This window comes from Carica papaya, chromosome 4 (genome assembly GCF_054855325.1).
Source record: "Carica papaya isolate Zhongbai chromosome 4, ASM5485532v1, whole genome shotgun sequence".
Taxonomy (NCBI): domain Eukaryota; kingdom Viridiplantae; phylum Streptophyta; class Magnoliopsida; order Brassicales; family Caricaceae; genus Carica; species Carica papaya.
The window spans coordinates 19395304-19410118 of record NC_142312.1 but is presented as its reverse complement, the minus strand read 5'-3'; the positions used below and the strand labels follow the sequence as shown (position 1 = coordinate 19410118).

General features: G+C 35.9%; 1 protein-coding gene across 4 annotated transcripts; it reads left to right on the top strand.

Moving 5' to 3' along the window:
* The first annotated feature begins 896 nt into the window (after positions 1–896).
* LOC110812582 (golgin) lies at positions 897–14165 on the top strand. Of its 4 annotated transcripts, none has more exons than XM_022039396.2 (15): positions 897–1037; positions 1289–1470; positions 1591–1653; positions 1773–1826; positions 2005–2103; positions 2295–2381; positions 2471–3073; positions 4443–4925; positions 11740–11801; positions 11879–11984; positions 12143–12222; positions 12525–12830; positions 13409–13536; positions 13621–13716; positions 13839–14165. In XM_022039396.2, the coding sequence occupies exons 2-13, from the start codon at positions 1405–1407 to the stop codon at positions 13443–13445; spliced, it is 2046 nt and encodes a 681-aa protein (XP_021895088.1). In that variant the 5' UTR covers positions 897–1037; positions 1289–1404; the 3' UTR covers positions 13446–13536; positions 13621–13716; positions 13839–14165. The 4 variants fall into 4 exon arrangements, with proteins under 4 accessions (XP_021895088.1, XP_021895087.1, XP_021895090.1 ...); XM_022039395.2 differs by having other exon boundaries at positions 13820–14165; XM_022039398.2 differs by having other exon boundaries at positions 902–1037; positions 13611–13716.
* The last annotated feature ends 650 nt before the right edge of the window (positions 14166–14815 follow it).

Here is a 14815-nt window from a genome sequence, read left to right as displayed (position 1 = left end):
CAAGAAGACTAATGTATTTGACAGTCACTATATCAGATCTACCATATTCTATACATTTGTTAAGCCAATTTATGGAACAACTGAGAAATACACATTTTGATCTAGCCTATAAGATTATGAGAGACATCAACTACTCACCAGGACGAGGTCCATTATATTCTAGTGACTCAATTTTGCAACTTAACGGTTATTATGATAGTGGCTAGGGAGTTTTCCCTTATACATCACACTCCATCACTAGATACTGTGCGTTTCTTGGATCTTCTCTAATATCATAAAAATCCAAGAAACAACATACCACATCACGATCTTGGGCGGAAACAAAATATAGAATAATGATAAGTTTTAGTTATTAATTGACATGGACAAGGTATTTGTTAAATGGTATGAATATTGGACATCCATAAGCAACAACCATATATTGTAACAATAAGGCAATAATGTACATCATGACCAATCTTGTTTTTTATAAAAAAACTAAACACATTGAGTTGGATTGTCATTTAGTCCCTAAAAAAGTACAAAAAATAGAAGTATTGATACTAAACATGTAGGTAGCAAGGAACAATTGGATAATACCTTTAAAAAGATACTACCGAATTTTCATTTGTACAGTCATTTATTCAAGATGGGAGTCGAATATTTATTCTCCTTTTTAAGGAGGAATGACAAGAATCGGGCCCAACCAATCCGGAAAGAAACCCAAGTAAGATACACGTGAACCCTTTTAATATTTTAATAAAAAATTATATATGTATCAATGTATGTGTAGAATCTTTAGGGTTTTTGAAGTAGTAACTCTATGTTGTGTGTGCATGTACACCACTTTTCTCATACATATATAAGGTCATTTTTTATGTGAATAAAAATAATAGATCATTTGAAAATATGATATTTCAAAACCCTATTAGGATTTTTGCTCTACTCCTCTCTCTCTTTCTTAAGCTCTCTTTGGTATTTCTTGTTTTTCTATCTTTGTTGCTATTTTTTTTGATAGGTTTCTACAAGGACTTTACCTGAAAAGCTTCATTTGAAAGGTATTCTTTGGAGTTGTCCATCTTTTCTCATATCTTCAAGTTTCTAATTAGAGATCTGTGATCTTCCTTTATTATTTCTGCTTGAGATTAGAAAACTTGCGTAAAAATAAATTAAGTTCTAATAACAATTAATAATTTTAAAATTAAAAAATTAACTCTAAATTTTAAAATAACCAAAAATTTAGAGATGAATTTTAGAATAATCCGTTTCTAATATTAGAATCACCGGTGGCTTTCTTTTTCGCGCCTAGATCAAAACGGAGCGTTCTCGCTCATCACGAGAGGAAACAATAAAAGAACTCCAATTGCGGCTACAGTTGAGAGAAAAAGAATATTTCTTCTGAACCATCATCGACTGGGGAAGAAAATGTCTGTTCTTTCGGAGCACTCGCGTCTCTGCCGTCTGATCAACGACTCTCTCCGTCCCTACACTGTCAGTTCTCCAATACTTTGTGTTATTTGAAAACTCAATTTCTTTTCTAGTCAATTCCCGATCGTCTATCTCGTCTGATATGTCAATCTACAACTTTGTTTGCTAACATGCATCTTGCAGGAATCATATTTAGTTTTTCTGAAAAAAGAGGAGGAGAAGCGACTTCTTATCTCACTCTCTCAGGTTACTTTCCATTTCTCTCCTGTGTAACCCTAACTTCTCTGATTATTATTTACATACATATGTTAGACTCAGATATATGTAGTAAAATATCTTATTTTGTTAACTGAATAATTGTCTAGATATTCAAAGAAATTCAGCTCTGGATACGGGATATGGATCGGGATTCAAACAGCGTTAGACTCAACTCTTTCCTTGTAGACATATATATATATCTATATATATATAAATATATGTGTGTGTGTTTATTTGAGCATTTGATTCTTTAAGTTTTAAATAATATATATGTTCAACGAGAAAGAGAAAAAAAAAAGAGAGATGCAAAGATATTCAAAGATTTTAATTGCTCCACAGGAGACGGCCGAGGAATCTTTTAGTGGCGCGAAGTGCGGAGGTTGTTCCATGTCTAACTCGGAGGAAAACTGCTGTATGACTCGGATTGTAGCTGAATTGGTAACTCTAGTTTAACGAAACAATTAAATTGTAGATTCCAATGATGTTGCATTTAGCATATCTCCTTCTCTGTTGCGTGTTTGTAGAATAATGTTGCCTTCACTGCTGAAATCTGTTGCTAACCGAAAGTTATTTCTAGCTTCTGATTTGCTTTCCTAAACTACAATTTTAGATTTTGCTTCTCATGTTAGATTGGTTTGCTACGTGTCAAGAGTCAATATATTCAACATCTATCTGGCAACATTCTTGGCGTTATCTCAGAGTTTCTAGTTGCATCGGTATGTCTCCCGGCTTTCAAGCTTTGTCGTGCACGGCTGTTACATTCTCTATGCTCAACATTTCTTCTTTAACTGTAAGCATTTTGCAGGGAAGTGACTGGGATATTTTTATTCAATTGTTGTGTGTCTCCATGGAATTAGCAATCATGAATATTCTTTCAAACTCTTCAGTATCTTCAGTGGTTGGACTAGGACACTTGAATTGCGGTTCATCTAGTTCTTTTGTTCTTTTAAGATGTAGATTAAAAAAAGGTAACTGGTCTGTTGTGGCTGGTACAATTCGAGTGCTCCGCAACATATTAAAATATTTGAAGCAAGAGCATGAGGATGAGCTTGTTGAAGTCTACTTAGAATCAATCAGTTCTTCTCTTTCAAAAATCCCTTGGTGCCAATTGGACAAGTTCTTTGACCCGAGTATTGACACAAACGAAGGCTCTCGGCTTGATGCTTCAAACCTCAGATGTATTTCTGTGGAAGAGCGAAAAATTATATTTCTAGGAAATCTTTTGCAGTTCCTGTCTTCCTTGGTTGAGCTAAGCAATTTCTCTGAAGCTTCTGGCACTTTGCAGAGTAAGCATCCTATTATTGTCAAAGTCATAAATCTCATACCCAGACTTCTGAGTTGGTGCCTTGGCAAAGATGAAAACTCTGTTAATCATTGCATGACCCTTTATTTCAGGCACAAATTATTGGTATGGATTTCGTTTCTTTTTTTCTTGTTCATGTGCTTATAGTATTTCAAAGATCATTCTCTTTTCAAGAAAAAGAAACAATTTAAAGATCATACAAGTAGATTAAATTTCTATTAGAAAATATAATTTATGTCAGAGGAGTTATTTGTGGACCTTGTGGGATTCATTAGAAGGATCTAATGTAGTTACTTTCTATATTGTACTGCACATGCTAGGAACAACTGCATGGAATAAACAATCACCTAGCATGAAGTGTATTTGCCCTCAAATTGAGAATTCAAGTTTACATAAACTGCTGCAATGAATAATGGGTCAAATTACAGTTTTACTACTTGTTTAGTTTTATTGCAAACTCAAACCGTCTGGTTTATTACGTGATATTTCAATTCCTATTTTTTTTTGTCATTTTAGATAAAAAATCATTAGTTTCTTAACTAATATCTTATAATCTTTTAGTTTCTTTCCCCACTAATTTTGAATTGTTTAGACATGAACCTACATGTTCATGATTAGGACCACAGGTACATGCATATTTCCTCTTAAAGACATGCACATTTCCTCTTAAAGACATGCACATTTCCCCTTAAAACTAATAAATTTATATAAAATAACAGAAGAATTACTAGGACTGAATTTAGAAAATTACAGGGTTTGGATTTGGAAAGACCATACTACAGCACAGTGGGGAAACAATTAAATTAAGAGCTAGGTGTCATTGGATTGTGGAGATTAATACTGATGGAAAATTTATTTAAAATTGTTGCTAATTTTCCCTAGAGCATATTTTGCTGGTTTGCTGGTTTGCTGCTGAAGAGCCAAACTTTTTCATATTAAAATTCTTTGTAGTATATTATCGAATATCTCAGATTTCACATCATTTCACTTCCTTTATTTCATTTTTTTTCTGGCCTCTGATGACCTTTTTAAACATGTTTCTCCCGTGCTTTCACAAAAGCAGCAGGGAACAGATTTCATTTATTCTTTAGGATATATGTTTTAAAGATATATGATGTATGGTCCTGCAGCATTTCAATTTATATGACACTATAAGCATGTATATCTCAGACTTCACATCATTTCACTTCCTTTATTTCATTTTTTTCCCTGGCCTCTGGTAACTTTTTAAAACATCTTTCTCATTCTGTGCTTTCACGAAAGCAGCAGGGAACAGGCTTCATTTACTCTTTAGGATATATATTTTAAAGATATATGATGTATGGTCCTACTGCACTGCAACTTGTATGACACTGTATGCATGTTGTACAAATATTTGTCCTGTTACACTTTAAAATTCCCTGCTTCATCTTCTACGCTAAATATTTATCATCATAATATGATTTGACTTAATATTGGCTAAAAATGTTTGCAGGTGTTGATGATAAGACTAAGTTTCCTAGCTCATCTAGAATGTTCAGTTCTTGCGGCGTGGTTGCAACTTTTGCATATTTATTTTGAAGAATCCTTGCAGCAACCTATAAATCAACCAGAGTTTGGTCAAGGTGACTGTTTAGATAGTTCTCCATTTTCAGTTAGTGTTTCTGGTGGAAAGTTTTCCTGTACATATTCACGCCATTTACAGAGGTTGGCTGTTCTGCTCTTCCTGAGGTGTTCCTTAAGTTTAATCACCTTAAGAGGAGATGGTGAAAAGAAATGTCTCTGCACAAATGAAAATTCAAGATTGCCTATCGACTCAAACTTGGCCCCAGCCTGTTGTAATAGAAACAAAGCATTGCTAGATCTTTATGGATGGTTTCAAGGACAAATGTCAACTTACATGTTGGTTGACCATAAAATGCACACGGAGAAGTACATAAGCTTTGCTTTGTCCTTCCTCCAACTATATTTACATGAGGTTGGTCCCCTGCTACTTCAAAGTATCAAACTTTGTTTAGAAATTTAAGATGTTTGGATATGATATATACCCAAGATGCTTTGTCAATGAAATAAATTCATATATTTTCTTTTTCCTCTATTGCATAATTGAGATATTTGTTTAATGTTTGGAGCACTATGGAGAGAACCATAATTCTGCATATTTCACATTTATGATGTTGAACTTCAACTTGTGTCTTTCATATCTTCTCTCAGTTGTGCACTAAACAAACTTCAAATATTTTTCAGCATGCAGTTTTTCACTCTGCTCGGTAGCACCACTACTAGGATTAAGTCTTTCTATTTTACTATCTGTTTGTGATGATAGGAAGAACTTTAGTGGAGAGTTGACCCTGTTAACCTCATGAGTTTCTTCTAGAACAAGCTGGTAAAAATCTTGTCATGATCAGAGCCTATCACCTTGGGTATACCATGCAGTCTGTGAATGTTGTCAAGAAACAATTGGGCTACTTTTGCAGTAGTGAAGGTGTGTTTAAGGGTTCCAAAGTGAGCATATTTAGTAAGGCGATCCACTACTTCCAGGATTTTGTCTTTATTGCCCGATTTGGGAAGTTGTTCAATAAAATCCATGAAGATGTGGGACCAGGCCTGAGTTAGTAGAGAGAGTGGTTGTAGTAACCCAGCCAGTGCAGCCCTTTTTGTTTTACACCTCTGGCAAATCTCACATTTTTGTACCTATTCTACCAGATTTTCTTTCATGTTAGACCATAAAAAATGTCGTTTGAGACATTCATAAGTGCATCTAGTTCTTGAGTGACCTCCCACCGCTATATCATGACAATCTTGTATTAGTTTGTCTCTTAATTATCCTAATATTCCGATAACCAGCTTACCCTTGTAGCTCATATTCCGTCATTGAGTTGATAGTGTGGTCAGGCACATGTCTTAATTAACAATTCTTTCATCAATCCTTCAATAAAAGAATCTCCTGGGTAGCTTTCCATGACTTCTGAAAGCCAGGAGGGTCAATTAGTAGTAACTGTAGATAGTGTCGCCACCTTTTTTTTCTTTCTTCTGCTTTTCATAGTCCATTTTAGAAGGTGCATCAACCATCTTGTTTTCTACACCTCTTTTCTATTGAATAGAGTAGTTCAATCCCCAGTAATCTGATAATTCCCCTTTGTTGAAGCATGGAAGTTACTCTTTGCTCCAACCAGGTGCTTAATACTTTTTCCATATGTTTTTATGATGAAGGGAGCTCCTTCCAAGTTATGCCTCCATTTACTCACTACATATAGGATGAGCAACAACTCCTTCTCATAAACCAACAACCCTTGATTTCTTTTGCAGAGATCTTTGCTGATATACACAATAGTTTATATCGCAGAGAGCTTTGTTGATATAAACAACCCTTGATTTTGTATATTGCTGTCCCTGCTCCACAAGCATATGCTTCCAGAATGAATTGCTTAGAAAAGTCAGGCAACCTCAATATTGGTGCTTCAGTCATTACTTCTTTAAGTAGTTCAAAGGCTCTTTCTTCTTTCTCTGTCCATTTGAATCTATCTATCTTCAGCATATTGTCAAGGGTCTGCTGATGGTGCCATAATTGTGGATAAATTTCCAATAGTATCTTGTGAGTTCCAGAGAACACCAGAGATCCTTGATAGAGATTGGAAGAGGCCAGACTGTCATTCTTTCTATTTTTTAAGGCCAGTTTTGACTCCTTGCTTAGAGATAATGTGACCCAAGTATTTAATCTCTTCTTGGGCAAAACAACATTTATAGTTTTTTGCATATAGTTGATGCTGCCTGAGGAGGGTGAACACTAAATCTAGGTGCCTTTTATGCTGTTCCACTGAAGGGCTGTATACAAAAATGCCATAAAAAATACAAGTACAGATTTCCTTAAGTAAGCTTCAAATATGTCATTCATGAGGGATTGAAAGGTGGTTGGTGGATTGATTAAATTGAAGGACATAACTCTGAACACATAGTGTCCATGATGGGTCCTGAAGGCTATTTTTCTGGACCTTAAATCTATCTTAGAAAACAATCCTGCTCCAGGAAAGTCATCTAAGAGATCATCAATAACAAGAATTGGGAATTTATCATAGACTGTGATCTTGTTGAGCTCCCTATAGTCCAAGAAAAATCTTCAGGTTTTATCCTTCTTTTTGACTGATAGGAAAGGAGATGCAAATGGAGAATGGCTTGAGCAAATGATTGAAGCATCCAACATCTTTTCCACTTGCTGTTCAGTCTCCTTTTTCTGAAAATGTGGGTATCTATGAGGCCTTAAGTTAATTGGAGAACTGCCACTGATAAGAGGTATGACATGTTCTAGGCCCATGGATGATAGTAACCCTTTTAGTTCCTCAAAGATATCCTGAAAAGTTTGCAGCATCTGTTCCATGTTATTATCATTCTCGCGTAAAACTTGACTTCTTGGTAGGTCAGATTCTATTGACCAGAGAGTATACTGTCCCTGTACTCTGTTTGCCCCTGCTTTTTAACATTTTATTGAGTCTTTCACTCGACAATTTAGTCAGCTTATCAGGAACCTTCACCCCTGGAATGTTATCTATTTTCCTTTCATTTTGAATGTCACTTTAGGCTCAGCAAAATAAAAGATTATGGGGTTATACATCTTCATTTACTCCCCTCCCAACATCGTGTCATATCCTCCCAACTGAATTACTCTGAAGTTGTAGTAGAAGCATAATTTTGCATCCTCTATTGAACCTCCATACACTCCTCTTCAATAGTCATTTTGTGACCATTAGGCACCACCCCAGTGAGGGGTCTATTGTACACAACTTTCCTTTTCAATCATTCCGCTACAGAGGAATCCATAAACAAACAGGAACTTCCAGTGTCTAGTGGAATCATTATAGCTTTCTTATTTAGTAACCCTCTGATCCTCACTGTTCCTCCTACAGAAAAAGCTTTTATAGCTTGTAATGACAGGATATCAGTGCCTCCCAAGGTTTCCAATTATTCTTCCTTTTGATTTTCTTCCTTCTCAACCTCCTTTTCCTCGCATTCTTCCATCGCCATGACTGTTTTTACTTTACACTGATGACCCGAAAAATACCTCTCACCATAATGGTAGCAAGAATTGTTACGTTCACCATCATTTTGGTATTGGTTTGTGCAATTGAACAAAAAAGTATAGGAATGCTTTTTGATGATTTTATTCCAATAGATTTGAGATATATATACATACAGAGGGATCTATGTAAGAGACTAACATAAATTAATCTATTAATCTGCTGCCCATAATTATGTTAATATATATGGAAAGTCGACTAACAATAATTACAATATTATATAAGAAAATATTATGTAATATTGTAAACACTCTCCCTGAAGCTAGAGCATAGATATTAATCATGCTAAGTTTGTTACGACGATATTCAGTTCAAATTCCATTTAAAGTTTTTGTGAATGTATCACGTAGTTGTTTTTTTGTCTTCACATAGTCAGTCTATCGAATTCTCCTGAATCTTCTCATAGATAAAGTGACAAAAAATTTCGATGTGTTTGGTTCTTTTATGGTACATTGAATTCAAGACAATATAAAAAACAAGTTGATTATCACATCAAAGTTTTGTAGGTGACACATGTCTTAAACCAATATCAGCTAAAAGATGATGTAACCATAAGATTTCACATGTGGAGTAGACCATAGCTCTATACTCAGATTTTGCACTTGACCGGACACAACAACCTGCTTCTTACTTCTCCTTGATATCAGGTTCCCACCAATAAAAATTACAGTAATCCGCAGTGGAGCTTCATTTTAGATTCAAGCCAATCAATATATGCAAAACATTCAATGTGAGTGTGCATGATTGCTAAACAGTATCCCAAGTCCCAAAGTTTCTTTTAAGTAGCATAGGTTTTATTCCAGAACCTCTCCACCGAAATGGTCTAAGGCCTCGCAGTCTCACATTCCTGAATAAATGGAGTGCTCTTTCCCTTGCTTCTGCTGGGCATCTCTAACTTCACTCCAGCAGCCTCATGCAACGCCAGCACCAGCATCCACCACCATCAGCCTTCTCCCCATATGGGACGAATATCCGTCTGTACCCTCCTCGACTATACTTTGAGAAAACCAGAAATCTCCCCTTCTGTTCTGACCCAACATCATCATTAGTGACCAGCGGCTGTCCCATCTACTCCGCGCCCACGTTTCTTCCCCCTTCACCCAAAAGAACCTTTTGAAACAATTCAACAGCCATTCCACATCCCTCTCATCATAAAAAATAGTAATTCGGAAGCCCTTCCCATTCTCAAAGAACCTAATGCTATTTTGATCAACTCCTACAATATCAAAAGTTTTTTGTTCTATTGACAAATATCTCCTCTTTCTAGTTGCCATGACTGGATTTCATGACGTCGCTATTCAGGTGAGCACAGTGAGCCACAGCTTCCCCACTAACCCTCCAACTTACTTCCGATGCGTCCTAACACCTACTTCCCACACCTCAACTCCTCCACCCACTTCGACCCTCTCAGACTCTCTTCCTCTTTAGACTCCCTGCTTCACTCACCCTCACCAGTGACTCGCACTCACTGTAGGCACCCCCCTTAAAAGCCCTTCTACATTCCTCGTATGGTGGTTAGTAATTTTATTGCGGTTTATTGCTTCAACAACTTGTTCTTGCCATAGTGCCAACTCAAAGGCATGGTTGTGAGTTGCATTCTCACCACAGGTCTCAGTTATTCCTTCAAACCCCTTATGAAGGTAGATATAGAGTACCTCTCAGATAGTTCAGGGTTTTCATTGAGTAATAGTGCTCTTGTTTCTTCAAAATTTTCTTGATAACTAATTACTATATCTTCTTGTGTCAACTTATTAAATTCTTCAACAACATCAATTCCAGCTACCTCCCTGAACCTCCTGCCTAAATTCTTTGATAAATACATCCCATTCTAACGTTCTCGGGGAATTCACTAACTCATGGAACCATATTTCATTCTTATCTCCTATGTAAAGGGTCGCTATTTCTGTTTTGTTCTCTTAAGCTATATTATACATATGAAAATACCACAAACATCTTGTTCATGTTCTAGGATTCTGACATTTGAAAATAGAAATATCCACCTTTGGTGTAGGGTTCGCCAAGGGGTTATTCTGTAGTTCTACATGCAATCAAACCCCCAGCTTCTCGCTGCTTTGCGGTTGGGAGAATACCCAGATCATAAGTTTGTAAAGGAGGAGAATGACTGACATGTAGTGTGACGACTCTCCAAGTCTTGCTTCCCATTGCAACATTTCGGTGAGTTGTTTGAACCTCTGGTCCAAGAGTGCCTTGGTTTAACACTATGCGTTGTACATTTCTGCCATGAAGTCATATGTTCAACCTCTCTTACATTATTCTCAAGATTCTGCCATTTTTGGGGTTCATTAACGATCATCGCCTTTCCCTTGCTTGTGGCAATTGCCACTTGCAAGCGGCTCATCGGAATCATTAGGCTCCATACCAAGTTGTTATGTACCTTTGACATGTACCGGAAGACTGCTCTGTTGTAAGAAGATAAATGATGGATGTGTTAGGGAAAGAAGAAGATTGAAGGGAAAAAGAGAGGAGAGAATGGAGAAATAGTCTAGAGAGAGTGTAAATCGAGAGACCTTTTGTATAAAACTTACCATACTGACAAAGTGATTTACAGAGTATTTATAAAGCCTACAAAAAGTAGAAACAACGCTAAATTCCTGCAAAAATCTCAACAGAAAATAGTTACAACGGAGAAGATGAGAAAAACCCTAGCCGACTAACAAAATGAATTAACTATTTTGAGACTCTTCCTTTAAGCCTAATTCCCCTCTGATCCTTGATTTCTGCTACATCACCCTTGTCCTTACCCCATCTTAGGCCATGTTGCCCACCTCTTTCATGCTTAGCTACAATGCCAAGTACTTCTTTCATCAGATGTTTGCCGTGTTTCTGCCAGCTGTTTTCCTCTTATATACTATCATCGGTTTAGGTTCTCTGTTCTCCATCTCATTTTTTTGTTGTTGTAAACCTGTTTTGTGACTGTTGCATGGGACAAAACCCTTCTGCATATGGTATGCTATCTTCTCGCCTAGGATGGTTATCTGTTCTGAGTATTCTCCAACTGTATGAAGGAGATTCAGTTCTTGAATGGCAAACTGTTTCAGTGGGGGCTCTATTATGTGGGCATAATGCAAAACCATGTTAAAATTCTGTGCTCTGTCTCTTTCTCTCTCTCTTTCTCTCTCCCTTCTCACTTATTCTGTGCTCTCTGTCTCTTTCTCATTCTCTCTCTCTCTCCCTTCTCACTTCTACCCTAAGCTGTTTGTTGCATGAGTTTTTCTTTTATGCCTACAGCCTTTACTAGCAATCTTTAGATGCAGGGACAGATTACACTGGGCTAGGGTACATCTTGCACTATACATGCATGATGGAAAGATAGTGGGAAGGAAGAGAATATTATGATAAGGATTCTATCATTTTGGTGAGCAGATGTAGGAGAATATATGTTTCTTATTTTCTGAAGCACTTTGATTGGTTGGCTAGATATGAATGACCATGACTTGCATACAAGGCCAATTACTGAAAACTAAAGCATATGTGAAAGCACTCTTCGTTTTTTTTTTTTGCAGCTATCTGAATGCCATTTTACTGAATGAAATGTTGTCTGTACTTATTTGATACTAAATCATAGTATCTATCGACGGACAACTGTAGGTTATCATTCTGTGGTCCTATCCCTATTGAACATCCTTTCTAGTGCTTTGCTTAGGTCTTTTGTTTTCTTAATATCTAAGTTATTTACCTGTTGAGGACTTTGAGCTGCAGGATGATTTATTGTTTAAAGTGCTAATTCAACTGGTTAGGGTACCGTTTTCTGCTGAACAACAGTGAGTGTGAATACTATCTTGCGCCTATTGCTTTTAGCTAAATTGGCAGTCACTACCATAGTTCTTGTTCTATGTAGGTTCTGCAAACAAAAATTGAAAGCTCAGGACTCACAAGAAGATATTTTTTTTCTCTTATCAAGCCTTTTCAATCCCATACATCTATTCCACCTATTCCTTTCAGAGGTTAGTCTTACGCATCTATATGGCCTTTTTAGACGCCTACCACCCTTCCTGCACATAAAAGGCTAGAGGAGGGAATAAACTGCATTTTCTATTTGATTAATCTGATTTTCCCCTTCCTTCTCTAACCTTTAGGTGTGTTCTTCTCCTTTCTTCTGCAGTTGCACTATGATCATCAAGTGCTTCTTGATTACCTGATTTCAAAAGATATAGGAAGCAGTTGTGCAGAATATCTTCTGAGGTTGGGTTGGCAGTTTGTTATTCTTCTATTTTACTTGGAAATATGAAATTTGCAGTTAATGGAACATATGGCATTTCATCCGTGGCGTTTGTTTCTTGTTATAGCTTCTAGATTGTTAGTTTTCTTGAAATGTCAGTTTGTAATTATTATGTTTATTTGATTGCTTATATTGTGCATTACTTTCTGCACTTAGTAGGTAGACTGGAGCTACCACCGAGTCCTCTTACTTTACACATGATCTCTGGGAAACCTTTGCTGTTTTCTTGTCCTTATGCCTTTTCCATTAACATTTTTCTTTATAGGTCTTTACGTGCAGTTTGTGACTCCTGGTCTTCATTTGTGGAGTTCTCAATGCCTGAGATAGTTGTAGACAAATCATCTTTTAAGAAAAGGAAAGTTGTATACGAACACAACTCAAATTTTCAAACCTCTCTATCATCAATAGAGAGGGAATATAAGGGTGATGTGGAGTACAACTGCAGGCTCTATGGAACTAGAGGACAGTCATTCAATGAATCCAGAAATTGTTTGCTTTCTCTGAAAACTTCAGTGGAAAATCTTCATAGGAAAAAATTATTTCCATATAATCCAGAAGTTCTTCTAAAACGGTGTGTACTCTTATTACATCAGCAGAAATTTTGTGGATTTTATTCTTGAATTCAAGTTTAATTTAGCTAAAAATGATATAGAATGTATTAAGATGACAAAAGAATTCACTTCATAGAAATTTCTGTGAAATTGGAAAAATGACTTCTAAATTCTATGAAGTTTAATAGAATTTGAAATGTTTTGTGATAATAGTATTTTTATAATTGTATTAAGGAAATATGGATTTGCAAATGAATTCCATTCAATTTTTGGACTTGTTCTGCACATAACTTGAAGTGGATGATGATAGGACACTTCATTGATGATCGGGTATATGATACAGACATGGTAATTTATGTCTAAATCTTAAAAAATGATATAGACATGGTAATTTATGTCTAAATCTAATAGTCATGTCCTAGGAGCAACACTTGTTTGATATAGCATAATTTTTTATGATGAGTTTTAAGTTTCTTTGTGTGTATCTTAAGTGCATACAACTGCTTATCAAATTCTATCTAAATGTTATTCAATTATACTGTTTAATTAATAAAGTACTGATACATTTACGTTCCCTTTTGTTTTTGCAATGTGTTAGTTTAACAAGATTTCAGGAGCTCTGCTTGAATCATTAGAAGTCTCTGTAGCGATTCAATCAAACTCAATTTTTGTTTTTGGCTAAACAAGTTCTCATTCGTCCAGCCTCTTCTGCTTTTAAGAAAGATGGTAAAGATTAGGATTTGTTTGTTCATGTGGTTGCTATTCACTTGACTTCCTTTCAACTGATTAAACATACATAGTTTCTGTCAGATTGCTACTTGTTTGGGCAAGATTCTTGCTGATACTCTTAACAAAGCTATTGACCTCCTGGTGGGAGAAGAAATAGCTTCCTCACTATTTTATATGGTCAGTATTTATGTCTCCTTGATCTGTTTATCTTTAATTTGTTTCTCTTTATTTCCTTGTACTTGTTCAAATGGTTCAAAAATCACTGATATGTCCTTCAAAGCTTGTGGTTGATTGATCAGGATCTTAATCTCACATGTTGCTGGGAATTCCTGTTTCTATGGACATTCAAAAATGCTATATGGTTTAGAGATAAAGGTAATGGAGCAGAACTGGATCATTTATTTTAGTTTCTGCAGCATGTGGTCAAGATGATTCAATTGCAAAGGATCTGCAAGCTGGGTATTCTGCAGTGACTTGCAAAATGCTGACACAAATTCTCATGCTTGTATTATATTTATGTACACATTGAGTTTAGTTCAAATTTTAATTATATGGAACAAGTAAAGAAATGTAATTAAAAATAAGATAGAAATTTGAATGGAAATATCATTTTAATTTTTAGTTAATTTCATATTTAATTTAGTTTCATAATTAATTAAGTTAAAAATTAAATGCCTTTTGGGAAGAGTTGAACAACTTCCGCGCTTTTTGCACCTGCGAAAAATGCACTAGTGGAGGAATTAGCGAATTGAATGGATGTTTCTGAGAGTATATGTGCCGTCTTTCTTGATGTGTTTAAATGATATTTTTTCTCGAATAAGAAGACACCCTCCTGTTAATAAAATCTCTTCACTGATTTCACGGGAGGAACACCATCATTCTGTTAGCTCTGGTGTTAAATTTGAAGTCGAGCGATCTTTCTATGGGAGTTGCTCTTACGGCAAAAGGTAGAAATTGTAAAAATACTACTGGATGGTAATAAACCTTTGAAAAGAGATGATCATTCTGCACCAATTGTAATATCCATGGTCAAACTATTGATATTACATGGATACCCTCTTGGATGTCACATACAGAAAAGAGTTCAGTTGTAGCTGTAACTAATCAAGTTGCATCCTAAGAGGGAGATAAAAAGATAATATATTGGAGTTGATAACTTCGTTCATAAATTCAATCCCTTATAAATGTCAGCAACAGATGGTGCTTTTGTCCAGCCATCTAGCTAGCTTTGTTAAGGTCTTTGAAGCTTAAGACATCTTCCCTATTTCATACAGTG